The sequence below is a fragment of the Hirundo rustica genome, chromosome 3 (genome assembly GCF_015227805.2).
Source record: "Hirundo rustica isolate bHirRus1 chromosome 3, bHirRus1.pri.v3, whole genome shotgun sequence".
Lineage (NCBI taxonomy): Eukaryota > Metazoa > Chordata > Aves > Passeriformes > Hirundinidae > Hirundo > Hirundo rustica.
Window position 1 is genome coordinate 38630959 of NC_053452.1, and position 24986 is coordinate 38655944.

At 36.2% G+C, this 24986-nt stretch overlaps 1 protein-coding gene across 1 annotated transcript in view; it reads right to left on the minus strand.

The window, feature by feature from the left end:
• PRKN (parkin RBR E3 ubiquitin protein ligase) overlaps nt 1–24986 on the minus strand; it is a 680335-nt gene that overhangs the window by 335946 nt on the left and 319403 nt on the right. Inside the window, exon 6 of the mRNA XM_040060258.2 lies at nt 10005–10120. Coding sequence (XP_039916192.2) covers nt 10005–10120 — 116 coding nt within the window. The remainder of the gene's footprint in view (nt 1–10004; nt 10121–24986) is intronic.

Consider the following 24986-nt stretch of genomic DNA (forward strand, 5'->3'; position numbering starts at 1 on the left):
CAGCATCACTCTCACCACCTGCTTTCTGATCAGGACATGCTCTAACACCTTTTGAGGCACATATAGAAAAAGTGAATAAATATAACTTCTTTTGTCAGGAAATCCAATAAACTCCAGCAAGGTTAGAGATCCATAGGGAGCAAAAGCATAGTCTGGCTCATGAGTACAGTTCAAGATTGACATCAGCATTGTCAGCTTGTTTCCAAAGAGGCTGGCCAGATTCATAGAGGTGACATCTGAGTGCAGTCATCTTTCCTGCACTGGGTATATCAGCAGGCTGGTCCTGGTTTTCTTGGCAGCTGTTTGGCTGACACTGCCTTTAGTGGTTACGGAGAACACACCTTATGGGAAGTGGTATGACTGTTCTCTTTGTCGCTTCAAACAAAACAAAAAGAAGGAGTAATTTGTAAAATGCAAATGGAATTTGCATGCCAAAAGAGCACTGTCTGGTTCCTACTTTCACCAGAAATGGGGAGATTTGTCTCCTCTGTAAAGTGAAATAAGAATAGCACGGGAGGAAAACATTTATAAATGTTATGGACCTCAAACAACCAAAGATTGATTATAGAGAAGAAAGACAAAGAAACAAAGAGGTACGTATACACAAGAATGTATATATGTGTGTGTGTGTATATATATATATGTATGTATGTATGTATGTATGTATGTATGTATTATATACAAATATGTATGAAAAATTAATCAAAATTCCATTTTACTTAGTCAACGTGTACAGGAGTACATATCCTTAATGGGAAACAAAACTGAAAGTGACTCAGAGGAGGGTTTTTAAAAGTCTGCTGTGGTAGAAAACCTCTGAAATCTCTGCACAGAAAAGCAGCACTTATGCTAACTCATGTATTCAGTAGAGTAGGTATAATTTTCCCCTTATCTTGCTATCCAGAAACACACATTTTTCTCTACTATTTTACTCACTTTTCACTACCACTGAACTCTTTCAGGAACATGTCCACAGTCACAGTCAATCTTAGAGATCAGCTCTAAGACTTATTTCCTCGGCAAGAGAAAGTTATGTCAGTGTAATTGGAGAAATATCAAAAAAAATTCAAACACTTTTGATGGACAAGTCTACTTGTTTTCATCCTGCTTGCTGCATTTCAATGTACAGTGATATGGAATTACTTTAACATAAACTATAACAAACATGTCAAGTGAAAATAGAAGTCTTAGCATAGGAGTCTGCAACAATATAAAAAATGTGTTTTTATTGGTGTCATTTTTCTTGTAGTATTCTTACACTGGCATGACAGTGCAGTATCACTTTCATTTACAAACTTGTACTGGGAAAATTATTATTCCCTTAATTGTGTACATTTTCAACCGTTTTCAAATGTCTGCACACAGCTCCCTTAACATGTCACAGATACTGACAGACCTTAACAGATTTTGATTGACTGTGATTATGATGTATTTCTTGTCCTTTTCAAACCACGCTGCGAATCAGCATCTTTTTGCTCCAGGTTCATAACAGTTATGTATTAACAATTTAACTTCACTTTTGTCTATTTTCCACAATGGGACTGAATTTACTTTCTATGCCCCTGCCTGACCCTGCCCTGGATTTTCCCTCTATAAGGAAACTTTAATTGTGCTAGTAAGTCAGTAGATAAAGAACTTAGTGCATCACAACAAAATTTACACTAAAATTTTTACTATAATTAATCATTATACAACAATTATACTGTTATTGCAATAATTTACTATTTCAAAACTGCTGTTTTAAAGTAAACATATAGTTAAGTTTACTAAATTAAGTTTTATAGAAATACATTCATTCATCAGGAGGAAGAAGGAATTTCTCTGGAGATCTAAAAAATTTAGAAACCTACTGGTCTCTCTTACAGAACAAAATAAATAACAGATTCTTTCTACGACTGCCTTCAGAAACTGTTTTGTCTTCAGAAGCAACCTTTAACAACCTTCAGAAGCAATCCTTTATCCAAAAAAATAAGAGGGAAGAGAGCTATCAATTATCATGAGTTCCTAAGTTAAAAAGAAGAAAAAGTAATTCTAATTATTAAATTCCATTATGGTTCAATCAAGATTGGAATGTACCAAGAGCTCTGCATGTTCAGTGCAGACTGTCTATAGAAAATGTGTGAAATATTTTCCTTACACTATTATCAGTCAGTACAGTGTTATGACAATTCATTCTACACCATGGTTTAGAGAGAAATATGCAGTAGGTGTCCCTATTTAGTATTTGTACACAAATGAACATATTTCTCCAACAAATTCCTCAATCCTTCCCTTGTTTCCCCAAAATTTTGTACCCATATGCCCCTGAATGTGATACACATAAAAAATATGATTATAGAATTTGAGAGTGGTACCGTGCCCCAGACATCTAGTGAAAATACCATATAAACACTTGCCATCAGATTCCATCAAAATTTTTATTTGAATTATGCATTTCTGATAAAAGAAGTTTGATAACTGAATTCTGAAATCTGGTAACAATTCCTGTGGAGCTATTTGACCAAGAAACTGCATGGCTCTCCAAGACATTACCTAGGACAACAGACACTGTTCTGTATTAGATCATTAAGTGACTCTATGAAGTATCAAGTGACATTTCATAAAGTTCTCTACATATTATGACAGGTTCTCTGTCTTATGAATAGTCCTTCGTGTACTTGATTTCAAAAATTATGTCCTGGTACGTTTGCCCAATAGCGCTATTTTCAATTTTTCCTAAGTTCCTGCAAAAGAAAGTATTCTATTGTGTGCATACCTAGTTTTTTGCTGCTGGGCAGCTTCATTCTTTCTTGGATATTTTCACTCTTGTTTCTCTATGCTGTAAAAGCCAACCACATCTTTCACAAATGCTTTCCCTTCCTTCCCCTTACTGAAGGGCAAGGTGAGCCAAACCACTGGCTGCTCAGCAGAGAACAACAGCTGAAATTCCGACACAAACCATTCCCTTAATGCTTCAGCTGAGGCCTGAAAGGAACATCTGCAATTTTTTCACCCTGTTCCTTCAGACCTCAGGTCTCTGATGAAAGGGTGAGGCTTGCTAATTAGTATCACTTGTGATGGTGCCTTTACGATATAGATCTCTCCAAAGTCAACTGGATTGTGACCTCCAATAACAATTCTCACAGGCCACTACACTTCTATCAGATGGTGAAAATATTCAGCTATTACTAACCTTGCCTGAAGCAAAACTAACCAGAGATGAAAATGTTTTGTCTTTTGTGTTAAAGAATTCATTTTAAAAAGAAAGAAAAGGCAGTCCCAGACACCTGAACCTGCCCAATATATGGAAGAAAAGGCATGCTGTGGGCTTGCAAGTTTCAAAAGAGTCTCTCTGGACAATGTTTTAAAAACATTTACTGCTCTACTTTTCTTGGACATTGCAAGTAAGTTCTAACTCTGACATTTAAATTTACAACAATTGAACAAAATTACATTCATTAGCTATAATTTTTCATTGATTATATGGAAGTGTTCATACTTAGGTTTCAGAATATTGTGGAAGTGAGGTTCATGAAATCTTGGATATGTTACATTTGGACACCTGACACACTAAAACTATTGATTCATCCCAAACCATTTAATCTTCTAAGTCTTTGTGTCTTGAAAAATGAATAAAATACACAAGTGAAGAAATCTAACAAAACAGCTCACTGTATTGATCATGCCATAAATTAGAATGGCAGAGAGCATACAACATATAGTATAGAGCCTATTGACAATATTATGGAATCCTCAGGCTTCAGGTGATATGTCAAAATGAATTTAATGACATTTATTTTATCCCATGTGTATTAGGAGATGCACATTATTGAAATAAATTCAAATCAAAAATGAAATTCACTTGTGACATAAAGATTCTCACTCATGGCTGTTTCAAATACTCAGACATGCCACACAAACATTTCCCATTACAAACACATGGGAAAATGCAAAATGAAAAAAAAAAAAAACAAACCAAAAAACCCCAAACCAAACCAAAAAAAACCCACAAAAAACCAGCAGGCAGTCAAATGCATTCCTTTCCATTTGTCCTTTCTGTCAACTGTACACTAACATATATGCCAAGCAAAAGAATAACATAGAAAAAAGCCTCCATGTCATAAAGAAAGAAAGGTAGGCAGGCTCTGTTCTCCCAGAGGAAGAGAAATTCATGCTTTGTGTCCAGCACAGGAGACGAGGGAGGTTGTATAAAATCCTCCTCGCTTGTCCTCTGCTGGCAAAGGACATGTACAGTGTGACCGTGCAATATCCTTGCCAACATCCTCCCTCTTCTGTTCCCAAATGTGTTGAAGCTGGAAGCTGTCTCACTGAGTTGCAGCTGCAGTGCAGATCTTAACAGATCTTCAGGGCAGAGCAGTAAGAACTGCACTGCTGTCCTGTCATTGCCATGGGGGGCTGCTGCATTCTAGTGATTATAATTCAAGAGAAAGATTGAGGCAACTGAATTTCTTGCACAAGGCACATCTTCCAGCTGCCCATTCTACAAGTGTTTGAGTCTGAAAACCACAGTGTGCACCTCAGAGGAAATGAAAATCACTTATTTGCATTATCAGACTTGGTTACATTTCAAAAGATCACCAGAATTCTCAACAAAAGGTTTTCTCTGCATGGTTTTGCTTGTCTCAGAACTCAAATAATTCAGCTGTAACAAGAGTATTCTATATGTTACCTTACTGGGGAAAAAAAAAAAAAAAAAAAGTGCTCTAAATCAATTAGTAACAGTTCTAAGTTTTATATCTAATTTCCTGCCTTAAATAAGTGATTCTTAAGAAATCTCATTAATTTAAGGAACATTTGGGAATAGAGCAGTAGACGTTGTCCCCGGTGGTCATAGCACTTAGACAAAGTAGATTTAATTCTTAGCACAATCTTTTTCCGCTCCTTTTTGAACCACTCAAGGTATATAAAGACAAAAGAATTTAACAGAGATTTGGAGCAGAGACCACATTATCAAGATGGGTCACAGAGAGGGAAAAAGTACTTCAAAAAAGAATAGCTAAATATAGATTTAATAACTTGCTTGTATTACAATGGCCCAAGGGGTAAATTTAGGATCCTATGTCCCAGAAGCAAAGAGAAATAGCAATTATAAGCCTAGAATAAGGTGCTATTTACTCTTCTGAAAACATCACATGGGTAGTGTCTTTTAATGGACATGGTCTGCATTTTGATCTCAGAAAACAGAATGTCCCTGGTAAAACTCTCTTCAAATAACAGCAAAATTGACCCGAATCAAATTTGTAGTAGAGCTTCTTCACTAAGAAAATGTTAACAGTTCTCAAACAAATCACAGAATATTCTGAGTTGAAAGGGACTTACAAGAATCATTAAGTCCAACTTTTATGTGAATGGCCTGTACAGGGATCAAACCCATAATACTGGCATTAGCACTATGCTCTAACAAATTGAGCTAATTGGTGGCTCTCTATCAAAAGCTGAATTTTGAAAATTGTCTCTTCAGGTCTAGCAGCGAATTCAAATAATCAACTAAAGATTCTGGAATTAATTGTAATGTAAAGGTTTTTAATACCATGGCTGATCTGCTACCTCACCTATTTCTTGTCATAGTCACTGCTATATTCCTCCTCTGATACTCTTTCCGCTTTTTTTTTTTTTTTTTTTTGAAACCCAGACTGCTCTAATACCATATATGTTTTACAAGAAGAAAAAAAGACAAGGCAAATTATTTCATGTTTCTCTAAACAGTATTTAAACTATAATTGAAGAAATATTTTACTTCAAAGCAATGTACAACAATAATGCAAAATGCAGAACAACATGGAGGTCAGTAAGGAACATGGCACACCTTTATCAACAATAACATCATAAAGGTCAAAATCCAAAACATGGAATTAGAAAAACCCTATTCCCTGTAATAAACTCGGGGAGATGGTCTTCTTTTGGCATATAAAATCCACAGGTAAAAGCCACAACAGAAAATTGTTCACAAATGTATTTATTGAGAAGCAAACGATTCTATCCCTTACCAATTTAGGAACACTACGCCATTAAAAAAAAACCCCAACAACTCATCTGTCTCAATTCTGACTCTACAATAGAGGAAATGGACAAGCAGGGTGATAGGAGAATGTCACAAACTGCTGTTGGAGGGAAAAAACTTCTAACTTCTACTTTGACTTCAGAAAAAAAAACCAAGAAAACAAACAACTGAAAAAAGATGGCTAATTAAGAGATAGTGAGAAGCTTAGGAGGCCCAAAGTAATTTCATGCAAACCAGATTAACACACTGTTATTCCCAATAACATGCAGCCATCCATTCTTTATTGTCTGAAGGAGAAGAGAGCTGCCAACAGGACTTCCTACAGTACATTCACTTTTTTTCCCTCTCAGTACTGACCTTCTCCCATTACTCTCCTGCCCATGGAATCTAATGTGATCACAGTCTGAATTGATTTGCCTGAAAAGAACTATGACAAAGACATTACATCGCAGTTACCCTTGAAGAATAACTAGCATATCACTACTGTCACCACTAGCAGAAGTTCTCACTTTCAGCTCCAGTATTAGAGTCCAAAGAGCAGAAAAAACGTATAAAAAGATTCCATTGTTTAAACAAAGCAAAGCATTTCTTTGTTCAAGACTATGAAGCAGGGATTTATTAGATTAGAAAAAAAATAAAATCTGATAACACAACACCAAGTACTTCTCTTTCTGGAGAATTCTTTCTACCTATTAAGTGACAGTATGTCCTATATATCTTTTACACTTATTTGTATGTGCTGAAAGCTAAAAATAATGGTGCCTTTAGGAATTGTACCCTACTGCGTTTTTGAAAGATGACGTGAGGCATTTCTGTTCTACACATTTTATTTTTACACTGCTTAAAACTGCTGTTATTCTTGAGCCTGATTTATGGGTACCCTGGGGTACTCCTAACCCTTTTTGATGTTATTTCTATTGGAAACAGTTGACAAAAGCACATCTTCCCTCGAGGATTGCACAGTTTTAGTATTTGTTTCAACTTCCAGCCATTTGCTCAACCTATTAAAGCTTCTTCAAAGACATAGAATAGCAACCCATCACCTTGAATGCTACAGAAAAAAAATGCACAAAGGCTGCCAATTCACACTAACTCTGCTGTAGATAAGAATACATTGGAAGGCATTACACATGGAATACCGCTTATGGATTTAGCATAGCCCTACAAGGATGTTTGGCTTTCAACTATTTCACTCCAGTGGTCAGACCTGCATGAAAATATTTATATAAAATATAAACCTGAGGCAAACTAAGTGCATCTAATATAAACTTGAGAATAAAAACTGGCAATGGACTAACATTGGTTCTACTTTGTATTTTTTCTATGTAGCAGAGTACACTACTGCTTTAGATAAGATTTTAGGAGCTTTTCTAACCTTGCTAAAACCATACAAATGCTGTGCCAAGAATCTTGGAACTTAACTGTGCTGCCTGGTGGATTAACTGTTAATGATAAATCGATGGAACCACTTAGACGTATGGTGTATGTTGCTTCAAACAAAAATATTTAAGAAAAATGCAAATAGTACCTCTTTGTCATCTTTTCCTGTTTCGTGTCTTGTTGTCGGTTTGGGTTTTTTTCAGAATAAAAGGAAGAAAATCTACTTTGAACAGACACAAATTTCTTATTTTACTACAGTGAAACTAATACAAAGTAATAGCTAATGTACTGAATACAGTTAATCCTTTTTTTCACATGAATACTACAGAAGGATGAAGGTAGGTTTTACAAAATACTCCAAACTGCAAAGTGCCCTAAATGCTGCTTTTCAACTGCATAAGCATATTAGAAAGTAATTTCCAGTACAATCACCTAAATATTTAACTGAAGTAAAAAGATTATGGCTATTTATGTAATTTCTTGGAATTACATACAACACTTACAAGAATGTTAGGTCGGAGAAAGGAATTAGAAACTCAAAAAGCCCCCAAAAAACAACTTAGTAGAGAATTTTAAAGTAGCCCAAGTTTTTGCAATGACCTTTTTATAACTGATAGAAGTTTTCATTGTATGATCTTGCTCTTTCTGATAATCAAAACTTACATTTGACCATCCTTGTAACTGATAAAAGACAAAATCAGAAACAAAACCAATTTCTTGCACATCTTTAATTGGAAAATTATTTAATCCACTCAAAGATACAGGTGAAATTCTATTTTGAAAACTTGCAGGATTTGCCATACAAAATTAAATAGTAAAAATAATGTCTTGGGGTTTAATATTATCTACAAATGTCCACAAATTACACAGAAGTGCATGGGAGGCTTTTATGGCTTTAAAAAAATCGAAATTCTAAAAGATAATCAGAATTTAACATAAGGATACATTCTCAAAATTTTAGAGTTATCATAGAAATGTGTATCAATTTTTTGACATGATGAGACATAAAAAATTCTTACATTTCGCTTCTTTTAATGTTACCCAGAAAGGGGATTTCAGACAAGCCATTTTCTTTATGTTTTCTTGGGGTTTTTTTGGTGGTTTTTTTTTTTTTTTTTTTTTTTTTTTTTTTTTTTTTTTTTTTTTTTTGGTTGGTTGGTTGGTTGGTTGGTTGGTTGGTTTGGTTTGGTTTGGTTTGTTGGGGTTTTTTTTGTTTGTTTTGTTCTGATGTTTGTTCTGGTTTTTTGTTTAATTGAGAATTTAATAAAAACATAGTGAATTCTCAAGAACAGACAACTTTTCCTGCAGTCCAGAAATACATAGAATTCTTGAGAACCCTGTGGACACAGGTCCCAGAGATAGGTACTATTTATCCCAAAAAGATATCCAGCAAGTTTTACCCCTTTGTTGTACTTCATGTAGTTCAGTGAGCTCTTCTGAAACCTCCTGGGCTCCACACAGGAAATACAGGGACATGAGTAACCTCTTTCCATTTCATCTTACTGCTAGGATAAAAAGTGTACTTTCCCTGCAGATCTTCAATGGGTGGGTGTTTCAGCTCCACAACTAACCCAAGCTGGCTATGAAAAAGCACCAGGTTACACAGCTCTGTGCAGGACATCTGTCAGTCATTTCCATCTGGCTCAGGACTGGGGATCAGCCTTTGGTTCTCTTGTGTTTAGCAGTACAGACATGCCCTAGGGATCTGCACTTCAGTAAGCCAAATATTCTTGCCCAGGGAATTTTTAGAAGGGACAGGAGAACCAGCCACTTTTGGGTAGCTGAGTCTGCACCCTTGCTGCAAAATGCTGACATACCAATCTGACAGAGACTGATATTTGGTCTTCGTTTAATCTGTACCTAGGAGCCAGTCTGTAAATACACCACAAAGGATGCTTCCAAAACCAGCTCTTTCCAGAAGGCACACCGTATGAATCAGTATGAATCAGTTCAAGTGTTCTTTCCAATTTCTCCCTTCTGACCAGCAACTACCATTTCACAATTCTCTTTACACTTTCATGTAAAATATCTCTTAATCAGTAGATAGATGTGTTTCAGGTAATTCTTCACTACAATGGTAGCTGTCTTTTTCAGGCAATTGGTTTTTAATACATGCATTTGCAAGTAATGGATATTCTTGAATGTATGTGCCCAAACACCACATGCAAAGATGGATTACAGTATTTCAAGCTACAATAAACACAAACATGAGAACAGATGCATTTTACTTTGATTTATAGAACAAACACCAAGAAGTTTATTTCTTCGGGAACAGTCTGTCCCGCTCAAAAGTCCAGCTCTTTCCCTGGCTCTTGAATACATATTAGCAGAAAATATCTACACACTTATGCTACTATCTTGAGCACTCGAGGTTTTAGTTTGGAACTTAAGTAGTCAGATTTCCACCTGCAACATGACTTATCTACAAAAATATGAACTGCAATTTTACCAGAAAAACAAATAACTCACCTGAAAATATGACCCATTTTTCACCATGCTACCACAGAAAAAAACCTCTAGCCTTTAAAAAGGAAAATGAACAAAGAAAAAGAGGCTCTTTGGAAGTGGTAAGTACTATGAAGCACTGAGACTGTACATCTCTGACAATTTTTGTTGTACTTACCTAATATCTGTGCATGTTATACATGTGATACAGCGGCTGTTTGTTGTAACGAGGTTCAAAGCCACAGATGTTTCACTGTCAGCCGTTGGGTGTGCTCCACATTTAAAGTAAAACTCCTGAAATATTGAAGGAGAGATAAAGAGAAGATTACATACCTGCTGCTCATGTCCTTCCTTTATCTTTGGGTAACTGACATTTGAGAGAACAGACAAATCACCACTGCCAACAGCAGATGAGGACAATCATTAGGAAAGCTTTACAAGGGGTCCCTTGCAAAAATACCAGTCTAGGCATGTATTTTGTTCATCACTTTTCCTAGCAAAGAAGATATCAGTGAGACACATTCTGTGATCTTCTGGATTTATTAAAAAAAAGTCACTTCATCTAGACTTTCTCAAAGTATAGTCACCAAAGGCAGAATGCTAACCAATTTCAGTATGCATTAATATTGCCACTATCTTTTCTTGCTACAGATATTATCATTTTCTGAACTCTACAACATAGAGTTTTGGCTCTAAAACAGTGAAGTCTGGACTTGCTTTTATGATGTTGTTTAAGAAACAGTTTTACCATCATAATAAAGGAAAGCTCTACCTCTCTTGCACCCACATTACATTTGCAAGTATACAGTGTTTGAATCGAGTTGCATTAGCCTCTTAAACTGCCTTCATTAGCATAATACTTTTCACACAAATGTGTGTTTTGTTCTCTTTTCCACTGCACCCCAGGGAAGGCCATATGAACCACACTATTCTTTGATAAGATTTTCTTACAAGAAATTGTTCTAAGTGTCCAAATCACTCTAAGCATACGTAAATAAAAGCAGCCAGAAGACATGCTTTAAAATAGGAGCTGCAGATTAAAGTTTGTAATTTCTTTGTTGCTATGAGACCTTCTTTCCAGTAACAAACTGTGGAGGTTTGTAATGGAAACAAAGTATAAATGAAATGTGAATTGGAACGTAAGGGTATAAAAGCATTGGAAGAAAGGATAAGAAGGCATAAAAAATGACAATTGTTGACAACATCAAGATACAAACATCACAGTTTGTTTTCAAGAAACCTGGCCTAGGTAAAAGAATGCAAAGAAAACAAGGGAAAAAACCAAAACAAACTGCAGCAAGAGAAGAAAAAAAGGCAGCAAATAAATCAGCATTTCCTTATAACTCTTGAAGGTGGGATAGGATGAAAAAAACCTTACAACTACTGTCAACTTTTTTAGGGTGAAAAACTCACATCCAGGTCTCAGCATCAGGAACAATTCAAAAGCCATGGAAAAGATATGTTAGGTGTTTGCTAGTGTCCCTCCCAATTCCTAGCTAGACAATGTGAACACATATTGCAGCACTCACTAATACATGAGTAAAAGAGAACGTGTGGGTGAATGAGAACAAAAAAATTCAATTTTGTTTAATATAAAATCCCCTTTACCTCTCTACAACTTGGCACAATTCCCTGCAATACTGTACTAAAAGCCGTCCAGACAGACTGTTACTTTCTCAATGCCTACAGCCTTGCAGTAGGGAGTTCTTGGTCTGCAAAACAGCTGTCATTTATTATTTTGGGCTTTTTCCCTCAGTGGTGAGAATCATTTAGCTATATTGTGTATTTCTACATAAGACAGATAAAGTAACATGCAATACTGAGCCACTCTAAGGTGGACTCTGGTAACTGGGATATGAGAAGTATTAATGCAACCTTCCTCCCTGGTTAGTCCCTCCTGTTTGCCACAGAAGTGCTGATACATGCAATAGATTCACCAATATATTCACACCCCACAATAAGTGAAGGGCACAATGTCTGAAGCATATCTCAGTAGCAGTTTAAGAAAGCTATGTGGCAAGAGTAAAGTTTAAAGGCAAGCCTATTTTTTAAGGGAATTTTTCACAAGAGTTTTGAAATACCTATACGTGTTTCTACTCAGGTAAATTATCTTTGTGTCCTATTTCATAACATCAGAAAGTAGTCTCAGGCAAGAAAATATACTGAAAGTCATCCTTAGACAAGACCTCATACTTCCCAAGTTTTTGCTCTTGTTCAAGACACAGATATACACACAACGTTTAAATATCAGTGTAACTTGAAACATTTCATTTTCAAAGAAGTTAGTGGAACTACGCATTCATCCAGAATACATGATAACCTTATACAATCTGTAACTTCAATTTATTTTCAACCTTTAAAAGTGTATCCATTGATCTTTGCATTATTTGCTAATAGGTTTTGGAGCTTAAATTTCTTTGCCCTTTAATTTGAATTTATTTTGTTTGAATTAAATGTTAAGAAGGATTTATTTCAGTGCAGAAGATATATATTTCTTTGCTTCAGTACATCTTCTGCATACAACTAAAAGAATATTGACAAATCACAATTCCAGAACAGGTAAACTATGGGCAAGGAAAAACACAAAAAATTTTTGACATAAGTACTTACTCATTATAATAAAAACTTATTTGGATCAAAACCAAAAAGAGTAATAAAGGCATTAAGATCTGAAGCTATTGAAATAGGTTTAGACTCTTTTGTCCCAAATGAGCATCTGTTTAGTGATTCTAATTGCTTTTGATGATGCCTCATGATGGTTTTTGTCATGAAAGTTATTCAATGAAGAAGGTAAATAAAACTATGCAATTCTTTTTCCACGGAAAGAAAAAAAGGGAAAAATAGTCAAGTGTCTTGCGCTACAGTCCCAAAATACTTCTATATCATTAGGAAAATTACTTCTCAATACTTCTGTTTATCAGCCCCAATAATGCTTTAAGAAAACTCCTCTAATTAAATTTATGATGTGCTTCAGTGTTGCTGAATTGAGAACTTTATGGAATGTGAAAACAGTGTTTAATATAACAAAGGAAAATCTTGCCACTTTCCAAAGCTATCCGTTGAAAGACTCCCTGCTTGACTAAACTGTAATTAAAGAAATAGTAAATCTTAATATTAAATACAAATGGAACAGAGAGCTCATTAAAAATACAGGAAAAAAACCACCTCAAGATTATGTGTCAAGTATTTTTTCAGAAGAAATCCTGAAGATTAAAGAATAAAAGAGTTATTCACAACAGATATGTTGAGACTAGCAGTATACCCTTGGAAAATTAAACAGTATCAACCCACACGAGGCACAGTTCTACACAATCAATGTAATATTCTGTCTCAGGAGGTCTGAGACCTCAGTGCTGTGCTGGGAGTTCAGAAGTACAGGGAAAGATGGGAAACCAGAAATGCAATATGCTGAGTGCCTGAGTTCTATGGACGTCACTTCCCCATTTTTTAATATTTCTTTTTTTTGGCAGTAATACATATTCTATCTGTTTAAAAGCTTTTAAAAGTCATGAAACCAATTACGTTTCCAGCTGCGTATAAAAGTTTATGTTGCCATGTTTTGCACATTGCAAAAATACACTATCCAAAAATATGTATTTGTTCAATCTACCACATTTTCCAGAGACTTAACATACTTTTTTATGCCAGGGCATATACCTATGAAGTTATCACTACAGATAACCATCAGCACAAGTTGCTTCTCAATTGCTTCCAGCCATGAAATTAGTGAAAACAAAATATAAAAGGGAGAAGTGTAGCCACTTCTCACTCTTCAGCCTTGCATTTCACCAGGCATGTAAATGTTGCTATTCTTTTATTTATTCTTTCACTCAGCGTATGTAAGCCTAAGGAGGGAAATTTGCTGGATTTTTTAAATCCAAATAATTTATGTTTCAATGTTAAACTCGGAACAGGTGTAGAGACCTAGGAGCCAGCCAATTTAAGACTAACATTCTAATAGACTCAAATTGTAAAATTCATACAAGCAATAGTTACTTCTTAAGGTTGATATCAAAATGTCTCTAAACTTACGCTATATGAGAAAGTACTTTCATAAAGTTTACTTTATAATTAAAACCCCCAAACCTTACAGAATAACACAGAAGGAATGAGCAAAAATTCATGCAGTCTACATCAGTATCTGACTACTTCTAAAATATTTTAAAAGAGAAGAAATCACATTATTCCTCCTTTCTTCACATGTGTTTTTAGGTACAAAAAACTTCCTGATGATTTTAAGTATTGCTGTTCAGCAATGAGTAAGGATGTCAAGGAATTACTGCAAAAGCAGAGACATAATTTAGTGCTTTTCTTAGTTCTAAAAGTGAGTAGTTTTATGGTCACCTTCTACTGTAGTGAATACCTTTACATCATTTTCTTGCCCAAAGGCATAGGTCCCATGAAATTGTGAACATTCTATTTAACACTATAAATGTCTTCCTTTTGGCAGTGTATCTGATAGATTGTTATTCAGAGAAGGGAGCAGGCATCACTCTTACATACTCTGTCATATTCCTCACTCCTGTAATCGCTTTTGTGTCATATAATATCATAAAAAGTGCACAAGGGAAGAAAAGGTTCAAAGATACATGGTCAATGTTAGCTACTGTTTATGAAACTCAAGAAGAAAATGCTCAAATTTTTCAAACCCCTCCCAAATCTTCTTTGATATTTTACTAAAAGTGTCTCTTGGCACACTCCGTCTTTTCAAACAAACCAGGGGTTTACACACCCCTAACTGCTGACGATAACCAAACTGTCTTCTATATGGTCAAGTAACCAACATAAGGAAGATCAAAGTCATACACAAACTGTCAGGAGGAAGGCAGTCTGAAAAAGGCCTAGAATAAACTTTACTCTTTTGATATATGTTCTCAAGTCCAGTTTACTATGCTGGCAGAAAAAACCCACTAGTCTTTGCTAAGTACCACCAAGACAGCCTGGACCTTGGCTGATGTACAACATAAACACATAAAAATATATGTTCCTCCCCTTGCTTCTCATTCTGTGCTGTGTAAGTTGGATAATTAAGGAAAATCAGGCAGATTTCTTATTCATGGTTCTTAATAAGATACAAAAGTACGTGAGAGCCTATTGGTATTTTTCTTCTCAAGTCCACACATGTTTATTTAGGATAACAAGGGAAAGCCATTTATGAATATGTTTTATAGCCATTGAATATGTGGTTTTAATTTTTTTAAATTATCAGTATACTTAAATCCCATTTCAACTGTATCATCATAATTATCCCTATGAAAGAGAGAAAACTTCAATGCTATTGCGGCTCACCCCTATGATAATTATTCATTTGCTTTTGAAACTGAAAAATTTAATAGATATTCAGTGGGTCTGAGGACAGACTGAAGGACAGTCACTTCAGAACAGCTGTGGAACCAAATATTTCTTCTGGGATGCTTTGGGAAAAACTGAGCTACCCTGTGCAGAGACATTTTCAGGTTCCCACATCCCAGAAGAACTACAGGCAGTAGTTTTCCAAGCCATAGAAATACCTCTGTGACAAAACCAAACAAATCTAAAACATCACTGTTTGTATATGGAACAGTCACTGCTTTCAAGGTTACATAAGTAAAAAAAAACCATCAGAACTACACTGGCTAACTACTATGAGGAAGGTTGTAGAGCCAAAGAGCAATTCTTTAAGACTTAAGTCCTAAACAACTTTGTGATAGTCTTGTGACTGTATTACATACACAAGACTGCTCCATTTTCTTCTGTGAGCAAACATTTTGATTATCTCTGGTTACTGGTAGATATCTTGCTCAAAATAGTGGTAATTCCCCCATGCACCTTACCAAATACCAAGAACCTCCAACCAGGTACTGAGCATGGTAAGCATGACATAGTACCATTTATTTGGTGACTGCTGCTCTGCATGGCTTGGCTTTGCTAAGCAAACACTGAAACCTAAACAGCTGCTAAGATCAAAGGCAGAAAGTTATTACCCAAACATCAAATATTTGCAATAGAGTTGGGTTTGTGGTAGAAAACTAACTAAATAAAACTAATGCATTCCTATAGCTGCCTACATTTTAAACAAGCAAATTCTGCTGTCTCCTCTACTTTTGGAATTCATCTGGAAGTGTTATTAAAATACTTGTAGATGAGAAGTTAACCTTTGGCTCTGCTCTGTCATCAGTGCTATTTCCTTTTAAGATGCTTTCCATTCAAGAACATTTTTCTCCTACTTGAGATTCCAATTATAATCAAACCTTTTCTCTGTGGATTTCCTGTGATTCTTAAGTTTAATGCTTGATCATGCTATCATTGATGTAAACATTATTCCCGAGGGCAGCTGACTTCCCTAAACTGAAAAATGCATCTTCCCCTGGGCACAGCTAAGTGGATCCCTTCCTGGGCAAAAAAAAGGGATAAATACAGCTCTCATGCCTCATGCCTCAGTGGTTAAGGACAAATAAAGTTAACTCATTTTAAAGAAAAAAAGATTTATGCATAGTATTAAATCAGCATTTAAACTGAATCAGGTAGATCCTTAAGTCTGTTTCAATGTTAGAAGAATTACATTAATTGATCAGTACAAGCAGTATAATAATTAATGTGATTTATTGCTAATTTTCTATTAATATTTAGCAGAAAAATATTCAAGGTTATTAAGTGACAGTGGATTTGAAGCTCCTTAGCATAGATTTTAGGAATACTTCAATGCAGTTATTAAATATGTTCCTCACTTTAATCATTTACATACCAAAACTAATAAAAATCTCTAAAAAGCATAATTATTACCCTCAGACAACATTCCTTCACCATAAAAAAAAAACCCAAAAAAACCCCCCAAAAAACCTTAAAGCAATTTTTCCTGGTAGAAAGAGAAGACCCTGTGAAAACCTCAATACCTGATCTAAGACATAAACATTCAGAATGGAATCAGAAAAACCTGCAAGAATGAAAAGACAAGCATGGCAGAAATAACAGCATAGTTTATATGCATTTCTACAGAAATTTCCCTGTTCCTTTCACTTTCAAATTCACAGAATCCCCGTTGAACATGCCAGAGATGGCAATTCACAGACACTGTCAAAAGTGTGGACTTCAACAGAAATCCCTTTATGGGACTCAAGGAGAAAACCTGATATGCCAAAAGAGATAAAATGTTATAAAATAAGCCTTGCTAATAAATTGCCAATAACTAAGCTGACCTCAAAGATTAAATCAAGCATCTTCTATAAAGTGCTAATGTATTTAATGCCTGTAAGTACTATATTCTTATTTAATTTGGCAAGAGACAAAAGCAGGATAAAAATGTAGAAGAAATATGAGCATCTCTCTAATATCTGCTTTCTGACAAACCCCTTTGCCCCTCTCAAAATGCCCCTGGCTGAGAGATCTGCTATTCATAATAAAAGCTCTTTAGGAGGAGTATCTTTTCTCAACTCTTCGCTTGGGCTTGGTCTTGGTGAAAACATCAACTCTGACCTGTGTGAAGGATGGAGTGAGTGAACTTTAAAAATTATTATTACATTTTTGAGACAAATAGCATTCGGGGGCTATCATCCTGTGTTTTTCAGACTTTCTCTTCTTTTCAACTATAACAGTTGCAATCTAAATGTGCCCAAGTGACTAAAAGACACATATTTCATAGAAAGAATTTACAGTATCTCATATGATATCTCCTTTTAATTCTTGGTTGACTTTTATTAAGTTCATATAAGTTCATATATTAAAAATACACAGTTCCAGTTCTTTGTCTTAGAATTTAACATATTCACCATGCCTTTTCTTCAGTTGAGAATATCAAAAACAATTTGTTGCAAAACAATTATTTGAACAGAAAGCCCTTGATATGGAAAGTATTTGAGTGTAGAAAATTATGGAACAGGATATTATGGGACAGGAAATAGACATACTACTCATGAATCTTTACAAGATCTAGCATTTTAGTTCTGACCAAGTCACTTCAGACCAAGGTTTAGGAATTTAAAAGTGTAGCTAAACCTCATAATAAAAAAATTTCCTGAGACATTTTTAGGGATAGAAAATAGTAGCAGACTATTTTCATCATACCCAGATTCCACTTTTATCCACATTCTTAAAAAAGTGAACAAAAATCAAGCTAAAAAAAACCCAAAAAAACAACAAACCTGTTGATGTATTTATTCCCCAAGGAAAAAGATTTCGATCTTTCATTTTCCAAAATTCATTGGAAGAACAGAGATATTATTCAAATTCTTCTAACAGGACAGCTATAGTACTGTTCAGTTTTATTCAGACATTTGATGTGATATAACCAAGATTATTGATGATTGAAGAAGAGCTTGCCTATCTGCTGGCCACACTAAAACCCTGTGAAGTTACTGATCCATCTTAAAATCTAAACAGAGGAGAAAGATATACTTAAGATTCAAATAACTGGCATGATGGGTTATTAACTGTACAAGTTTATAATGATATCTGGTCTCTGAATAGAACATGAAACTACAGTTTTCTAGGATTTTTCTGCATAAGGAAAGCAATAAGAAACATAGTGCCTATCATGCAATTTTCTTTTCTTGTCTGATAGAAGCAATACCATGGAAAAATAGAAAACAAGTGTCTTGGGAATCCCTTAGCTGCTGCTGCCCACACAATACTACTTCAACCAAGCAGGAAAGTACTCTGTGGGAAAGCGACTTTTCACATTTTTAACAGCAACATTTCTCATTTGATTTGCTCATCTAAAGACAACCACACAACACATTTGCTTCATTTCTCTGCAAGTGATGACTCGAGCCCAAAGAATTCTGTTGCTAATTCTATTGTCATTCCTTCAAGCAGCAGTATTTCCACAACACAAATGCAGAACAACCCAATTCTTCTATCATCCATTTTCTCAAAGTATAGATAAAGAAATGAAGGCTGTGGTGCATTGTGTGTCTTTATAATTGATCTTTGCCTGGAATGTTACCTTGTGGTAGAATCAAAGACTCTATATTCAGCCAATCCCCAAAAATGTCTAACTAATAGGTAACAGGTACATGTGACCTATTTACATGCCTGTGGCATTTAAAAATACAGTAAGATAGCTTAAAGTAAATAACTTTTCAATTAGAACAGCCATGCATTCATACAAAATAATATGAAAGCTTTACACATTTCTCTCTCTGAAAGAATGCAAACTCTCCCTCTTCCTTTCTCTGCTCCCTTTTTTTTTCATCCATACATGTATCCAATGCAATCTCTGATCAATACTAACTTTTGGGCTGAACCAAGACTGCAGGTCTTGGTCAGGACGATTAAATGACCTAGGCCAGACTCCAAACTGTTCTGCTGAATTTGTTCACCAGCATGTATGAAATGGATTCTTTTGGAGAAATTCCTTTGAATTACTTGAGCCACAGAAAAAGTCTCAGTTTCAGAGTAGCTTCTTAAAATGTATTTTAGTCATCATAGCCTAAACACTACTGTTGATTCCTAGGACTAAGTTTTTCCCATCAGCCTCTTTTAAAGTAGAATCTAACTGTCTAAATTTGTTATCAAGTGTTTCCTGTAGAGAATAAACTCTTTACTTTGAGCTTAATTTCCTCTGGCAATCAGATTTGAATTTTTATGTGAACAAAAGCCAAGAAAAGGGATCAAGGAGAGAAGAAACTAAAATAATAGATGATAATGGATCCTCAGGCTGTTCTTCTTGTAGCACAAAAAGTTGTTTGCAATTACAGGTTTGAGTGATTTGTTTATCTTCCAACCACGTTAGCACGCACTTAGGGTAAAGACAGTAATCAAACCTTCAAAATAACTAGAAGAAAAGAATATAAGAGTACAAGAAACAGGACTCCTATACTTGAGCTATAAATACTGCACAAGTGACATTTGATTGCAAGGTCTCTCAAAGAAGCTTTAGAAGCTCACAGAGTCAACAAATCACAATGCCTAAGTAAGCGACATAATTTCTTTAAATGACCATTACTTTTTCTTGAGTATTCTATATGACAGGAGTAATTCCATAGTCTAGTCTGTTAATACTGATGGTTCTTCTGCAACAGATGCAGTAGATTTCTATCCATCTGATCCGGTCACAACTGAAAAACTTAAATTTTGTCCATGCCTTGATATCAAAGGAACTGGGCAGGGTCAAAGCTTCAAAAAGATATTTTTAACCCAACAGGCATTTAAAAAAATGACTGTTATTTTTGGGTTTAGGTTTCCAGCCTTTAACTAATATAATCTATGTCCTAGAGCCTCACATCCATCCATTAACCATATAGATGATCTACAAGTCTCTAACACAGCTGAAAGACAGTACTAAGACACCTTTCATTTAGCACTATGGCTGCCTCAGGGGGAGCATCAGTATTTATGTGATGACACGGGGCAGACAGAATTAGGCTGTAATACTACAGGAGTGGCTCTTTGCTTTATCTCCGTGTCTTCAGCTTTGAAAAATTGGACAGTTTGTTCTGTCATCTTCCCAAAGCCTGCCATAAATCAGGATATAAATGAGAACGAACCAGCCACGACTGCCCAGTTATGTTGGAAACAGTGAGAAAAGGAAAGGGAGGAAATGGCAGAAATGTTATTCTCTCCCTCTGCACAAGGTATGCTTGCCTTCTCAGAAGATTCAAAAATGTTTGGCACCTCCTGCATATTCTTTGTATAGCAAGTGGAGGGGTATTTTTTTAGTTCTATTTGCCACCCAGAAGTTTGTGTATTTTCTTTTGATGCATGTTCTTTGGTATGACAATACATTGTTAGCACAACTACAGCTATGCTGTCCATAAGACTTAATAGAGTTCCACTAACTTATTTGGGTTAATGCTCCTAATGTTCTCCTTTCTAAAAAAAAATGCTAAGGAGCAGGTCTTGTGTCCTACCGATAGAGATAATGTCTCACCCACACAGAGCAAGACACATTAAACCATAATATTAGAGAAAATTCTGCAAAGATTTTCTAAGTTATTTTTTTCAAGTCTGTTCAATTGCCAGAGTTAATGAGGTTGGGAATAATTTTAGTAAATTTAGTTTTTTTCCTTTCACAGAATCACAGAATCGCTAGGTTGGAAGAGACCTTCAAGACATCAAACCCAACCTACCCCTTACACTTCAACTAAACCACGGTATTGAGTGTCACATCCAGTCCTTTTATAAACACATACAGGGATGATGACTCCACCACCTCGCTGGGCAGACCATTCCAGTTTTTTATCACCCTTTCTGTAAAAAGCTTTTTCCGAATATCCAACCTAAATTTCCCTTGGCACAGCTTGAGACTGCGCCCTCTTGTTCTGTCAGTTGCTGCCTGGAGAAAGAGACCAACCCCCAGCTGACCACAGCCACCCTTCAGGAAGTTGTAGAGAGTGACAAGGTCACCTCTGAGTCTCCTTATTTCCAGGCTGAACAACCCCAGCTCCCTCAGCTGTTCCTCACAGGGTTTGTGTTCCAAGCCCCTCACCAGCCTTGTTGCCTCCTCTGGACTCTCTCAAGCGTCTCAATATCCTTCCTAAACTGAGGGGACAGAACTGGACACAGCACTCAAGGTGTGGTCTGACCAGTGCAGAGTACAGGGGAAGAATGACCTCCCTGCTCCTGCTGGCCACACTGTTCCTGATCCAGGCCAGGATGCCATTGGCCCTCTTGGCCACCTGGGCACACTGCTGGCTCATGTTCAGCTGCTGTCACCAGTGCCCCCAGGTCCCTTTCCTCCTGGGCACTGTCCAGCCACACCTTCCCCAGCCTGTGACACTGCAGGGGGTTGTTGTGGCCAAAGTGCAGGACTTGGCACTGGGACTTATTAAATGTCATCTTATTGGATTCCACCCATCCATCCAACCATTCCAGATCTCTGCAGAGCCTTCCTACCTTCCTTTCCCCTGGTTTCCTGGTTTAAATCTTTTCTTTTGCATGAACTGAGAAAACAGGTGGAATATTTTTATGGTAGCACACAAACTGAGACTTAAAACAAAAAGCAACCAAAGTACTCTGCATGATATCGAAAATATATGATATACAGAAAAAGGAGGACTGATGCTAAATATAATCACATGAATACCCTAATGCTAATAGTTGATTCAAATTGCCATCCTCCAAGAAGGGAAGAGGACTATGCATTGTTGTTGTGCATTATTTGGGTTTATATTGTATTTCATTTTTGTATTGGGTTTTGTTATGGTTTCTTCTGTACCACCCTGTTCCAGTGGAAAATGTATAATCACGAGATTTGTCTCTGCTCCTTCTCCCCTCCCGTTCCACACTGGAATGTAATCTAACTCTGTTCCACTCCCACCTTATCCCTGATTGGGTAGTGGCTTGTCCTCACCCCTAGCCCCTTCCCCCTGCATAAAAGCCAGGAAAGCATGTGGATCACGCTCTCTGGGCTTTTGGGATGGGGACAGGGATGGGGACTGGACTGAGCTCTGGACCCTGCGGGAGCAGGACTCCAGAATAAAGCCCTGATTCCCCCCGGATCAAGGGCAGACTCTTTCCTTTGCCATTGACAGGGACCTGCTCTCTCTAAAGGAAAAGGTTCCAGCTGCTCTGGGATCTTTGAGACCCTGAAGGAAAAATCCTTCCAGCTGTGGTTTCTCTTTCAAGCTAGCTGAGGCAAAAATGGAGCCGGGACTCTGAGAGAGAGAGAGAGAGACTTCAATGCATATGTTTTGTTAATTTTATTTGTTTCAGCTAAGTAAAACCTGTATATAACTCTCCACAAGGAATAACTTATTTCTTATTTCTTCCACTTCTGTGCAATGAAATAAAGAGGTTCTGTTGGCAAGACAAGTATTTTAGTATTTTAAATAGCAAAATTTGAACTATAATATCTAGCATAAACACCTCACAAACTTATGAAATACAAATATATATCCAGTGTTTTACAAGACTTACAAATTAAGAACACCAAATGTACAGAGCGTTGCTATGGAGTTGAGTAAAACACCATCTAATAAAATGACAATGTAGCCTATGCTCTTGAAAGTTACAGAGGGCTGCAGGAAATGAAGTGAGTAGAAGGGACAAACAAACAAAAAGTCCACAAAAAAATCCTACCAAAACCCACTCTCCACTTGGGCTAGCCTTGTACTGTAAAATCTCTAAAGTCTCTGCAGCGAACTGGTAGTTTTCTGGCATTTAGTTTTATGCTGTCATCATCCTTTTTTCCAGTACATTTTCTATACGTAATATATGCGGCTGAGTTAAATGCAATATATATGCAAGATGAGCCAGAAAACATAAGTCACAGTGGGAAATTCATTAGCTCCTGTATAATCTTGTTGGAAAGAAAATAAATCTATATTTGCATACTCTTACCTATAGTTTACAGCATAAGAAATCTGAAAAATGCAGTAAATAACTTAAACAAGCATTTAACAGAAAAGCCGTATTTCATGTACATACCAGTACAAAAGAAGCCAACATTTCTCAGTAGATGACAGCAGAGTGTCATATTTAAAAAGGTATTTTGTGCTATTAAAGCCAGAAAGATGTGGGCATTCTTCCTTTAAGATAATTCAATGCATAGATATATTATCTAGTGTAGATGGCTGTTTGCATAACTTAAGTATAATGCTGATGAAGCCTTGATAGACTGTCTTCACTAATGTGACTTAATTTGCTTTTTCTAACAAACCGTTGTCTATTTACATGGTCTTCACTGTAAAAAACTAGCAGGGAAAAAAAAAAAACCAAAACATTTTTTTTTTTCTAAATTAAAAAAACACAGAAGAGAATAAGGCTATATCTACACTAGCAGACAGCTCATTGTTAAAGACTATCCAAGAGCCTTTTAGAGTGATTGAACAGTCATCCATACAGTTGCAGGGTTAGCAAGGTCCCTGACACATTTTAGATGGTGCCAACCAGCATGTCAGCCAGGCAGAGTTAAGGAGCAGGCACACCCAGGCACAGTCTGTGGCTTCCACCCCTGCTTTAGAGACCAAGTAAATCTACTAGCTATAGATAAGCTATGGCCTTCAGGCATGAGGAATTTTACCAGCAATATTTGACCTTGTGGAGCACTAAATGGGGCATGGGTTTGCATATCACTCTACTTCTGGAAACATATTATCTTCCTAACAACTGCTAATTCCCAGCTCAATTTCCTCTAGTCTTCTGACCAGCCAGGCAACTGATGGCAGGACCCCTTTATTCTTCTCCATTGCAAAACAGTTTCTGCTCCACTATTCTTTTAAATAGATTTCTACCTGTAGAAATAGCATGTAAATACCTGTAAATTCAAAAGAATTTACTTTAATAGGAATTCATGCCCTCACTCTGAAAGAACAGTAATTTAGTTTGAAAATGTGACTAAAAATGGTTTTACACAATAGCAGAATCTTTAAAAGAGCATAAACGGTTCTTGAATGATTTCCCCAAACAACATACTTTAAGTTCTGCGTTTGACATTTATATAAACTTTTTTACTGTAAGATATGTCTTACAAACTAAAATGGTCAAAGTTTAAACTTGAAAGTTACCTCAAAAACCTATTTAAGAAAAAAAGAAAATAACCCCCACAACTTTTAAATGTGTTTATTACTAAACAATTTTACTTCAATATTAGGAAAATTGAAGTAGAAAGGATAATTTGAAAGATACAAATACATGACCAAAATCATTGCCTTGTAATGGGATACCAGAAAAATAAAAAAGGACACATTACCAAAGATGTTAAACAAAAATAATTGTCTAGATGCACTGTCTTAGTCACAGAATTTCAAACGCACCACGTTGAGTCCCCAAAGCTGTGAATACATTGGTCTCAAGCTGACTCTGACTTACAGGTGTCTGGTGGCAGAGACAGGCACAGAAATACTGATCTGTTTCACTCCACTTCCCAGGTAGGTTGTAGAGCTTGCAGAGGTACCTGAGCCAACATCACAAATTTGGTCTCACAAATGTGTTCGTGCAGATGAAAAATGTCTATTACAACATTTATTATAACACATCTTTTTTCAGACTCCAAAGTTCTCCCATAGATGGCATAAGCAATTAATCAGCCAGAGTTCACCAAACACTGCCCTGTGCTTACGCCTGCCTTCACAGTTTCCTTACTGCTATTCTTTCTGTACAGACTTTAATAGCAGCAAGCTCACAACTTGGAAACAAACTTTCCATCACACAGCCTACATATTCATGAATACGCAGTAGAGAGGTAGGAAGACCTTGCATAAGTACATAGCATAAAATAATCCCTTTGGGGCAATTAGTAGTC